This window comes from Phaethon lepturus, unplaced genomic scaffold (genome assembly GCF_000687285.1).
Source record: "Phaethon lepturus isolate BGI_N335 unplaced genomic scaffold, ASM68728v1 scaffold53073, whole genome shotgun sequence".
Classification (NCBI taxonomy): Eukaryota; Metazoa; Chordata; class Aves; order Phaethontiformes; family Phaethontidae; genus Phaethon; species Phaethon lepturus.
The window spans coordinates 2,945-15,217 of record NW_010532253.1 but is presented as its reverse complement, the minus strand read 5'-3'; the positions used below and the strand labels follow the sequence as shown (position 1 = coordinate 15,217).

At 41.5% G+C, this 12,273-nt stretch overlaps 1 protein-coding gene across 1 annotated transcript; it reads left to right on the top strand.

Annotated features, from left to right (window-relative positions):
• Positions 1 to 2,162: 2,162 nt before the first annotated feature.
• SHC4 (SHC (Src homology 2 domain containing) family, member 4) lies at positions 2,163 to 11,998 on the top strand (the record flags this gene model as incomplete). Its single annotated transcript, XM_010284771.1, has 7 exons — positions 2,163 to 2,214; positions 3,563 to 3,689; positions 5,685 to 5,862; positions 7,224 to 7,284; positions 8,638 to 8,817; positions 10,303 to 10,556; positions 11,284 to 11,998. Coding segments are annotated over 7 exons (1,008 nt in total), but the record flags the coding sequence as incomplete, so codon positions are not given.
• Between the last annotated feature and the right edge of the window lie 275 nt (positions 11,999 to 12,273).

The following is a 12,273-nucleotide window of genomic DNA, read 5'->3' as shown; positions in this document are numbered from 1 at the left end:
TTCCGAAGGGCTACATCCTTACAGATCCCGTCGATAGCTTGAGGCGTTCAGAGAGTCTGAGGAGTTCAAGTTTCACGGCCGGGTGCCTGTGCTGCCCTGGTACGCCGCGCTGTACCATGCAGTCCGTGGGCTTTGCAGACCCAGATTTCCAGGCAGCTCCGAGTGCCGGCGCGCCGCCGTGCTGAGCATCACAGTGCTTCATTCCCCAGTTCCAGTTTTCTTGATAGTTAAACAATTTAAGTATGTCCTTAAGCTGTCTTGGTTTTGAAGTACGTACCGTGTCCTAGATGCTGACTGTCTACTTTATGTAACGTTTCCAGTTTGGAAAATTTAGGGATGTGTTTTCAGACCTCTGCTCAGTGAACTGGATGAGTAATTCTCCAGCGCTTGTCTACATTTTTCAGTGGGTTTTTTTTTTTTAATATTATTATCCTGCTTTGGTCTCGTACAGTGATCCCATCAGATCTCACAGGCGACACAGGGCTGGGTTTGGTGAGTGCTTGATGGCAGGACCACCAAGAGCTGTGCTTGCACACAGATCTGCTGCAGGAAATGGGTTTGCTGGTGCAGCTGGTGACGCTTTCCTTACTCACACAATATGTAAAATGGAGGTCTTGCTCAGTGGTGGTAACTATAAATCTACTGGCCTTTCACATAAGGGGCAATTTTAGCAGCTTGTTCAGGTAGTTTTTCTAAAATTCCCTTTACATTTAAAATGGGAGATGGTTTCCACAGGACATGCCTCTCCACCCACCCCCATGTTGAGGGTCTACACGCAGTTCGGTGTTGCTCTGCACTGTTAAGGAGTAGCAATATTCTGCCCAAGAATAAAGCCTATTTGGGCTTTATTTTAAAGCAAAGTCGTCCATGCAGGTGCATAAATATTACAAAGATATAAAAATAGCAGGTACTGCTCCAGTTACTTTAGTTTCTAGTTGCTCTCTAGATCTAATTATTTTTAAAGTGTATCCTAAAATATTTATGAACTTTAAGAAAAACCTGAGAGGAAGAGGAAGGAAATTGAGCTCACTAAATGCAGAGGAAATATTTAGCTTGCTTTGTTTTAATGATATTAACTTTGGAGATTTAAAAAAAAATATCTAGGACAAGTTCTGCTGGCCCTAAGATCTGCCTCTCGTGTCATTCTTTGTGAATTATTAAATGATTGTTCTTGTGCATATTGCAAATGGGGGCCTTGTTTCCTGCCAGCTGATTGCATCTGCCCTCAAGAGAGCCATGCCTTTAAGCTGCAAATTGCATTTTCCCCATCCTACCTTAAAGAGCCAAAATAACAAAATGCATCTTTAATTATTAAGAGAATGTTATTCATTACCTCACCATTTTTACTACGACACTGAATTATCACGCAGCTCTTTGCTTTTGCAGTATGCTAGAAATGTTAATTTTTTTATTCCAGTTCCTTTTTCAGTTTCACTAGAAAAAGTGAGGATTATTTCAGTGTTGGCTGGCAAGAGAATCTGAAACAGACAACTGATTATCCTGAAGTTGTCTGACCTCAGCAGCAGCCTTGAGGTCCAGAGTAATTTAACCTGATCATAGCTGGACTAAAATCAGGCAGCAGTGATTGAGATCAGATGCCTATTGTATTCTGCAATATTTTAAAGATCAACTTTTCTCTAAGACGCCTTCAAAACTCAATCTTCACGCTACAAATTGCAAATACTCTGACTTGCCCTTTGTAGTATTTTGGCAGTATTTTATCTTCCACTGATATTGATAAGGACTGTCCCAGCTAAAAGCTGTGACTGGCAGTCACGCAGCCCTAGTGCTGCAGGGGAGGCTTCGAGCTCTGTGGGAGCAGCAGAAAAGAGCAGCATTGCTTGCTGGTGAGGCACCGGCTGTGTTTCTACTGCTGTTGCAGGGCTTGGAATTGAAAACACAGTTTATTGAAGACCCGAGGAATGCCAAATGGTCTAGTGCATTTTTCACAAGAAAAAGATTCCATGACAATTGCTGTATCAATAGCCACCAGTGTGCCACTCATCCTTCCTTTAGCCAGCTTTGCTAGCAGCTCTGGTTGTTTTCCCTGAAAGAAGCATGCTTTTTAAAGCTAAAAATATATCTCTTTATACTCAGTTGCTTTGCTATGGTGGTAGCGTTGTTCATAATGATAAAGACATTTGTTGTCTTCTTTCTTATAGGATACAACAGACTACGTTGCCTATGTAGCAAAAGATCCTGTTAATCAGAGAGGTATGGAAACAATTCTCAGATTGTTATACGTGTTTATATGATTGCTTTATCTGTACCAAGGAATTGTTTGAGTTTAGCTGTTCAGTAGCTTTCTTATATTAAATATTCCATACAATTCCTGACCTCCCTGTATGGATATGGGTGATGGTATGCAGGCTGTGGCTTTAAACATCATATTCTTTGTGCGACGAAGTGAGAATCTGCAGATCAGGCTAGAGCTGTACTAGCTGCTGGCTCCAGGCAGGGGTAGGAGCCTTCCCAAGCTGGCCTGGGGAGGAAGGGCAGAGCCTGGCAAGGGGGGCAGCTGCCCGGCTCTGGGACAACTTCCAGGGGAAAGGCAGTGAATAAGCCTCCTCATCTAACCCAGACTCCCGGGAATGTTGCTGGAAAGCAGAGAGGGGTATATACTCGTACACTCGCAGGTGTGTGGGACCTTCTCCCCTCTGGAGGTTAACCCAGGGGATAAGATCCCTTTCCATCACTTACTATCTGCCTGCAGTACAAGAAAGACTGGCCTTTGGCTGCTGCTTTCATGTCAGACTGCTCTCAGAGCAACGCTGCTGATGGCTATGAAGTTGCTGTAGTGGCAGCTCACGAAGAGAGCTCACTCTAAGGTGTGGTGGATGGCTCAGAAAATCGGGATGTTCTCTGGAGAAGCTGGGATGCAGCAGTTACAGCCTGTCCTGCCACCTCTCTGTGGCTCTATCACCGCTGTTTTGACTAACTTGGGGCATCTTGTGAGCTCACCAGTAAGTCCTGGTACTGATGCTGGGATGTGCAGAACTCCCGTACCCCGGCAGCCCGCAGGCAGGGCTGGCAGCTGGCCCCGCACCATGAGTGCTCCCTGATGGTGGCTCGCGGAGGGCAGAGCCAGCCCTGGGCACAGGGCACTCGCTGCTGGAGGAACTTCCCTGAGGTTGTGTGTGAGAACAAGGACTGGTGGCAGGAGCATGGTCTTGCCCTGAGGAAGCCCTGCCCCAGGCTGCCGGAGCCACTCATACTTGTGCTTTCATGCCGTTCCACATGAAAACCGCGCAATGGCGGGGCTGGTTTTCTCCCCTGCTTCTGCTTACTGCCAGGCAGCGGGGGGAAAGGGGATACAGGAACAGTCCATGCTGGAAACATAAATGGAGAGTTTCTTTTATTGAGGTATAAGTTGATAGTATTATTTAAAAATACCTAGAGCAATTTCCTTAACACATCAAAAATCTCAGTCTGTGTAATGTCCTAAAGCTATCTAGACGCATAATTTCATGCCCAGCTTTTCTGCTGTAAGCAATATAACTTGTGTCTCTCTCTTCTGTATAAAGTGCATTTACTTTAATTAAAGTAAGGTGTCTCTTTGCAGCATGCCACATACTGGAATGTCCCAATGGGATGGCACAGGAGGTGATAAACACCATAGGGCAGGCTTTTGAGCTCCGGTTCAAACAGTACCTGAGGAACCCATCTAGCCTCGTTACGTCTAATGAAAGGTCAGCACATTCTCAGTCGCTTGAATGGTGGTTTCCTTCTCTTTAGTAATTTTCAGGAAAAAATATACTCCAAAGAGTGATCCGTAAGTAAGATGTTTTGGATATGCTTTCTGGACATATGCTAATTGTAATATATGCTGCATGTACAAAGTATAATAGACTAGTAAACTCCATTGATTTCCATGACATTTGTGCAGGTGTGTAACACAGATTTTAGCTGTATTGTTCCTTAGCTAAAACAGCCTTAAGTCATGCAAGTTGAACAAATGTGCAAATTACTCTGCCCAAGTAAGTTCAGCTCTATAAATACTGCGCACTCACACACGCTGAGCTCAGGTCTGACCCATGCCAAGTTTCAGCTTGCTGCCGCTGTGGAAAATGTGTGGTGGGGCAAAAAAGCCATTGTAATTCACCTTTCTGCTGTTCCGCTCATGTCCTGGTAGTGGCCTCAGATTCCACCTGGTAATGACTTTTTTTCAGTACATGAGGCTGATGTAACACAGCCACTGCTTGACATTTTAAAGTATGAAGCCCTGTCCTCTGCACGTTGCTGAACATATAGGGCCTAGATTAATTTCTGGACCGCAATCCCCCACTTCAATTACGCTTTTTCCATTGCACTGAGGACACTATTCTCGCTCTAATGTATGTCCCTCCTCACAGGTTAACCTTGCCTATTTTTCTCAGTCTTTTCTTTCCTGTGACGCCGAATTTGGTTGCTTTCTACCTCCCACGAGTACGTAAAGCCATAGCATCGCTTAACTGCGTCCTGAGCACCGGCAGCCGCTGTGCAGGCAGTGTTACTGGGACAGTGCCTGATGCGATGCAACAGAACTGGTTTTATTACATAACAGCAGTTTATATTTATTTCATTGTACATAGTGGTTCTTGCCGTTCCACTGCTAAAATTGGTCTGTTTTCCCTGGGGACAATAACCAGAGGAAGAGCCTTTCCTATGAAACTCTGCTAGGTTATGACACAAGTAAATCAGGGCAAGGAGAAATGGAAGAGGCTAATTAGATTCCCTCCTTGAGCCTAACCCACAGCCAGCCTCGGAGAACAGTCCTCGGGCAGAGAAATCGGATATTGCTGCGTGAATGAGTCAGTCACTTCCAAACCACTATGAATCACATAATCAAGTACTTGCACTGCCTATCACATAATCAACTACTTGAACTTTATCTTTTTCCTGCTGGAGGCTTTTTATCCAATTATATTCTTGTTAAACAGAAAAGTAAGATTTGAGATGAGCTTTTTATTTCGGGACCGGAGACAGTGCAGGAAGCACCTAGCCGTTTTGCAGTGTATCAGCTGTACATTTAAACTATCATTATTCTGGTTTAGCTCAAGGGAAACATTGGGTGCTCTCCTTCCTGTCATTCACTGGTTTTTTTCTGAAAAAAGCTGAAACAGAACAGTTTTTGATTGTGGTTTTTGATTGATTATGGTTATTAAAATCAGAGCACATTCCACTCAGGAAAAGTACTGTGGTTTTTTTTTTTAAGCAATATTTGATTTTCTAAAACAGTTGCAGGCTTGTCTAACTAAATGCCATGAGGTTTTAATTTTCTCTTGTAAGTGTTTTGCCCCCAGCCCCCCAGCAACCTCTAGGTTTATACAGTTGAGACAAGAAGACAGAGGAATTGGTTTTATGGTCTACCTTTTGGACACCTTAGTGAACAATGCATTGGCACTCTTCTCTTAAACTTTCAGTAGGTGGCTCTTATATTTTCAAGTCAAAGAAAAGGGATCTGGGCTGCCTGGTGCTAAGAAAATTACTGTACCTCCCTGCATCCCAAACTGTGATGGGTCCATTTTTAATTCAAGAAAAAGTAACTGGAAGGATAAACAGCCCTGAAAGTTCAGGCCCAAAGCCCTTTACAGCCTCCATATGGCTAATTTGTGTAGTGTGCGATGCGCAAACACGGGACGTTTTCCTACACTAGAAAGCGGTTGATTACATCAGTTGCTTTTTTTTTCTTCATATTTTTTCAGTGAGGCAGCAAATGCTAATGCGTCAGCTGGGAATTCACAGGAGAAGGAGGATCATGAATATTACAATGAAATTCCAGCGAAAGAGCCTCCCACTGGTGGAGTGTTAGACATGCGAATGAAAATGCAAACAGACCAAAGGGCTAACTGTCTTATACAATCCAAAAAACAGTATTGCTTGGTAAGTACATAATTTTCTGGGATAACTATTTGCTGCCTATTATGGGACTGAATAATGAAGTGTTACTGTGGTGTAAAGCATGGCATTAACATCAGAACCGGGTCCTGATTATCTTGGGAAAGGGTTTTTTAGGCTAGATTTAATGACGCTTAGTACATAATTGAATCCCAAAGCACTTTCTGAATATTAACTGGTTTGTCCTCAGAGTACTTTTAGGAGACCAAGTAATATCCCCTTGTTCACTCATTAGCTGTGAGAAGAAAATGGATACAGATTTAAATGGCTTGTCTGAGAGAACATCTGCAAAATCTGGGACCTCCTGGCTCCTGATTCTGTGATCTGATAAATATTTCATCCTGTCCATTATGCTCTACAACCTACACATACCACATTAATTGATTGCAATGTATGTACATTAATTACCCTTGGAGTGTTTCAAGAGGCTCTGTTAAATCAGCCACAGCAGCAAAAGGTGCATCTATCTGTGGCTCTTGTCTGGGATGGTGGGGAATAAAAAAACAATCAGTCAGGGAGTAAAACCAGCCGAGTTCAGACTGGCTGCACAGACTTCAAAGCCTGCTGTGGAAGTTCTTGGAAACACTGCCATTTCCCCACCCTGGGAAGCAGGCACCACCAGTTTCCCCAGAGGGAGCGCACTCAGACGTGCTCACTGGAATCCAGTTGGTGCTGTCTAAAAAGTTGCTGCTCCCAAGTGTTACTTGTGTCTGGTGGCAACTGCTCCCAGGTTCCTGTGCTACTGCTCTGTCCATTTTTTGCTTTATTAAACTCAACTGTACTCCACATCTCGGCTGTGGGCCTGAAGGTCTCTCTCTCCCCAACAGTTATCTAAAAATGTGTTTGACTATATCGTGAGTTTGCATTTGAAACTCGCCAGAGGTGTTGCAAGGAGTTACCCTACATGCAAATGCCTTTTTTCCATGGGGTGTTACTTCTTGTTTTTCCTTTCAGTTCTGATGACCTTCTAGTGCTACTCACACAGCTTGGTGACCATTTCACTTTCAAACCATGATGTCTATAGTTATTTCTCCTTGTTTTTATTGAAAGGAACATTTATAAGAAAATCTGAACTGTATTGCCTAGGAGTTATACTGTATATATTAAACCTTAGATACATAACTGGGCAGTTAGCGGTCTCTGTGGGGTTGGAGTATGTCCAGACATGACGCCCTGTAGAAAGAAGAGTACCAGCATGGAATATTATTTGAGGAAATAGGAATTTTTTGGTGAAGAAGATACGTTTAGTTACCTGTATCCCAACTCACTGGTGCATGGATGTTTTAAAGTTACCTGAGGTTTCTAAGGGACTACTTTACATGACTGTTTTTATAATTTTTCTACAGACAGGCAGCCCGACATTCATCAATATATATGAAAATTGTCCAGAAGAAAACAAAACCATGGGTATGTACTCTGTTTTTCTTCTCATGCATATGCAGAATTACCCAAGGCAGACTGCCTGGAAGAGCTACCCCTTGGCTTTCAATACAATGGTGAATAGGGTGAAACTGGGTCATTCCTAGTTCCCTAGATGAAGGGCAGAAAAAAAGCCTTACAGCTTTTCTAAAGACTGCTAATCTATCTTCATGTCTGCTGGCAGACTTACTCATTTTACTTGTCATGATACTGTACAGTAGCTCTTTGTTTTTTTCATTCTCTTTCATACTCTTTGTTGTTTTATTCCTTTTCATACCCTTTGAAAAATGAAGATACTTCGTTGCTTATCAGTCTCTGAAAATACCCCTTAGCCCTACAAGTGCTTGATGACACCCAAACCATCAGCATCGGGTGGTTGTTCCAGCACAGCCTGTGCCCTTCGTTCCAGTGTCACTGGCTTAGTGTGGCTGTGCCTTCCCCTGCCTTGGGTGGCTTTGTGCCCGAGATCAATTTGCCTTTAGCAAAACCTGCTCTCTGGGACCCCGGGAGATCAGCAGCCTCCATCTCTTTCTGGACTTCCTTTGCCACAGCTGATGCCCTGAGCACGTTTCCTCAGCTCATCTCTTTCATGGCACAAAAAGGTCCTTTTTGAATTCCCACCTGCACTGCTCTAAAGTGATGCATTACACTGTCTGCAGGGAATAGTTCAGTTTCTTGTGTTATTTCTGATTTAAGGAAACGAGAATCAAATGGTTTCTACAAAGAGTGGGTGAACAAATAAAAGAATGAATGAATAGGTCTATGAATAAAATGTTTGCTAAAGAGCAAAAATATGCGTGCTGTTTGGCTAGCTGAAGTGCTATTATTTTCATACCCTGCAGGGGATATTCTGTTAGCCTGTTCCTAGGCTTGGATCCTAACCTGACAGATGTGGCTTTGGATCTCCAGGCCAACCTCCTCTATCTTCCCTGCTCCACCAGAATAGCAAGATAGAGAATTGTTCAGCTTCCCACGAGCCTTTTTTGTGGTGCAGAGGGGAAGGAAAGGGTTTTGCAACAAACAACATATATGGCTTGTGTCTCTGTAGAGTCATATGTTTTAATTTCTTTTCAGTCAGTTGAGGATTTGCTGCTGGCATTGATTGAAGCAGAATTGAACCAGTGAGGAACATTTTTGAAAACTTTCATTCTAACTCCTTTCGGATAGTGTACCTAGACATAAGGGAAAATGAGTTCATCTGCCAATTTTTCTTTTCCTTCTGAATTACTTTAGTGGGATATATAAGAACAACAATGTTCCTATTTCAGCTTTTACGGTTATTTTACCTTGAGTTTAAAAAAAAAAAAAAGGAAATCTGAGCGTACTATATACTAATTGCAGGTAACTGTGGTGAAAGATCACAGAAGACAAAAAAAGAGGCAACACTATTGAAGGCTGCCTACAAAACAGATCTTTTTGATGATCCGTGTTACATCAACACACAGACGCTGCAGTCTGCAGTCTGTACAGCCCGCGGTACAGCAACAACACAGATCCATGGGAGCCCGCTGCGTCAGGCCAGTAGGTTCCCATTGCAATACCGTATCTTTCTAAGCTTTGAAAAGAGGGGGTCTTGTCATCTGTGTGCATGGAGAAAGATTTTGGTTTCCCCGCAAGAAACATAGAAAAGATGGGGAGAAGAAATCCTTCCTGGTTGTGTTTTGTTTTGTAGTTAAATTCAAGACAACGGGGATTAAAGAGTAAAAGTAGTGATGGTAAGCAAGCAGAGTAACCTTTCATCTTCTGTAGTTGATTGATGACAATAAATAGTGTTCCACACTATTTATTAAATACTTACTATAAGCAAGTCTTTAAAATGATATAAAAGCTTGGGAATGCACCATACCTCAAGGAAGAGGGTTCTCCTGTATGCTCATGATCTAACCACTCCAAGGTGGAAGTGGCTTCAGATGCCTTTGCTTCACAGGCAGTAGCAGGCAAGGTCAAAGTGGGATTGTTATGACCATCTTTTCTCAATTCTTGCATAAGTGACTATTGAATCTCATCCAGTAATTTCTAAATCAAACTGATCAGTACTATCTATTAAATGTATGTCGAATTAAGTCTTGACTTAATTACTCAAAGTGGTGCATATCCATTAGATGACTATATAGTTGCTACTGATTGTCCTCATTATTGAAAATACTTTATTTATTGGCTTTGCCTTTTATGACTTCCCACCAAGTGTTTTCTCTATCAGAGTTGGCTCCACACAAGAAAGTGGGCAAAGGACTGGAGAGAACCGCAGTAAAAGAAATTAGTGACCATTGAGATGTTTCCAACCCGGGGCTGTATTATGCACTAAAAGGAACTGGCTATATCCTGAGGAGCCTTAGGTTGCACAATTCCATTGAAGAAGTGGTATCCTCTTATTTTCCTTAGAAAAATCCTGCCTGTGAATCATTTGCAGTCTGACTGGCTATATCCCAAACCACCCAGTTTTGTTAGTACATTCAGTAATTGTTCATTTTTTTCACAGCAGATGCATCATGCTGTAGTCCTTCCCTTCTGGCTACGTTGGCCATGTTGTCTTACATTCCTGCACATAGCTGGATCCACTCAACATAACTCCCCCAATGATCCGTGACAATCTCTTCAGAGCTTGTTAAAGAAGAAGGAAAAACTAGATCTTAAAAAAGTGGCTAAAAAAGAACAAAAATCTTGTTTTTACAGGGAAGGTTTGACTTTTTAATACAATCAAAGAAATACAAACCCAAAACAGTAGAGCATCTGAAAAATTCCCATTTCCAATCCCTGTTGCCTAGTAACTCAAGGCTTTCCCATCTAAGGTATGGGAGGAGATTGTGTGATAATTTTACCTAATGCACTGAAAGGTTGTGAGCATTCATGTGTGCATGTTATTACAGTCTGTAAGGTTGGTTTGATCACAGCTTCAAGACTGAACCATTTGAATTTTTTAAAAGCTATAAAAAATACCGTCTCGCATCTTTCTAGGATGAAGTTCTAGGTGAAGTGTCCAATACATTCCCTTTCATTTAATTTTAGAGTTACCAGAAGCTGTTCAGCAGAGTGCCACAAGCAACACAGCTGGTCTTTGTGTTCTGCCACAAATAAAGCAACAGCTAAAGAATGAAGACTGTTACCATGGCAAATTAAACAGGAAAGCAGCAGAGAGCCTCTTAGTCAATGATGGGGATTTTCTGGTGCGAGAGAGCACAACGTCACCTGGTCAGTACGTCCTCAGTGGACTTCAGGGAGGGCAAGCAAAGCATCTGCTCTTGGTGGATCCTGAGGGCAAGGTATGAGCTTTTCATACACTGAAATTTCATGGCTGCTCACGTATTTCAGTTGAAATGCATTCCAGGAAGTGGAACCGATCTGATTCCATCCAGGTTAATTTAAATTTTGCCAGTGACTTCAGTAGGTCTGAAAGTTCAATTCAAGAACCTATAAGAACTGAAGTACCATGGAAATAGAAGTGAGGTACTTAAATATTGTTGTTAGTCTGGGTGGTGATAACTAGTGTATACACATCCTTTGAGTTGTTATTATATTGCTAGAAAAATAACCCTAATGTTGAACAATTAATTTGATTAGTAACACACTTCTGGATACAGAAAAGGTAGAGCTGGTTTGTTGTCACTTCGATTCTGCTTGCTTCTGCTCAAGTCTAGAGGAGTATTCTTGAGTGACATCTCTTAGAGGAGAGAGTAAATCAGAGAAGTAATCATCAGAGGGATTTAGGGAAAAATATATCTTCTGTGGAGGGGAAAAAAAAAGGCTTATTTCATTCCCTGTAGCAGAATCAGCCCAGCTGTACATACAGTCTCTTTAACTTGGTCCTCTGCTTTTCATGTCGGCTAACAGCAAGTCAAAAGATAGGTCTGAATTACTGTCTACAGCCTAATGATCCTGCTCTAGTGAGTTGTGTGGCTTAGATGTCTTTTGACTTGAATGTGCTAGGCTCCTGTCCAACCAGTTATAAGCACAATCTAACTGTAAATATATTCTTCTGCTTCTCAATAGGTGAGAACCAAAGACCATATATTTGATAGCGTGGGTCATCTTATTCAGTATCACATGGAAAATAATTTGCCAATCATCTCTTCTGGAAGTGAAGTGAGCTTGAAGCAGCCTGTAAGGAAAGAAAGTAATGTGGGACACATGCAATATCACAAATAATCCCTTGGATCTCACAAATCCCAAGACAATTCATGTCTGAAACCTGAAAACTCTGTACCGAGAACTTTCTATTATGAAGACAATTCAAAAAAGTATAGACTGCACTTTCTGCTGCTGTTCCAGAAGCTACCCTTTTGTGTGTATATGTATGAATATATGTATATGTGTATATCTATGTAGATCTATAGAGATCAACAAGCATAGTTATATAGATATATATAATCTTAACGAAATTACACCTTCAGAGTGTGAGATTCATTTGTGAGAAGGTATTTTAGACATGCACAAATGTCACTTTTGAGGTCATACTGAATCAGTAACTATTTAAAAGCACAATGAAACCTCTACATGCAAAAGCTCACTTGAACTAACTGCTGGAACATTAGTATGTGCCTTTTAGCATAGAAATATTGGAAACCAATATTATTTATACTGAATTAGTTTTGGGTGGTTAAACAAACATGTCTAAGCTTTTAACTATTTGCCAAAACAAATACAATTTGAATATTACTAAAAAATGTCATCTGCTTTCAATAGACACTAACAATTTCATTTTGCTTGTAACAGCACTTTACTAGCAAATAATGTTTGACATGAATAGCATTCACAATACAGAAAGGTTGTCCAGTTTCTTAATAACTTTTTATCACTGTCTGACTACTCAAAGATTTGAGATTATGCAACATTTACAAAGTTGAAATTAATATATGTAATATAATTTTGGAATAGAACTTGTTAAAGGACAAGCATGCTAGATCCTAATATTTTTGTCTTGCATATGATTTTACTATTATTACCAATTAATACTGGAGACATCTCTTTTTAATGGTAGGC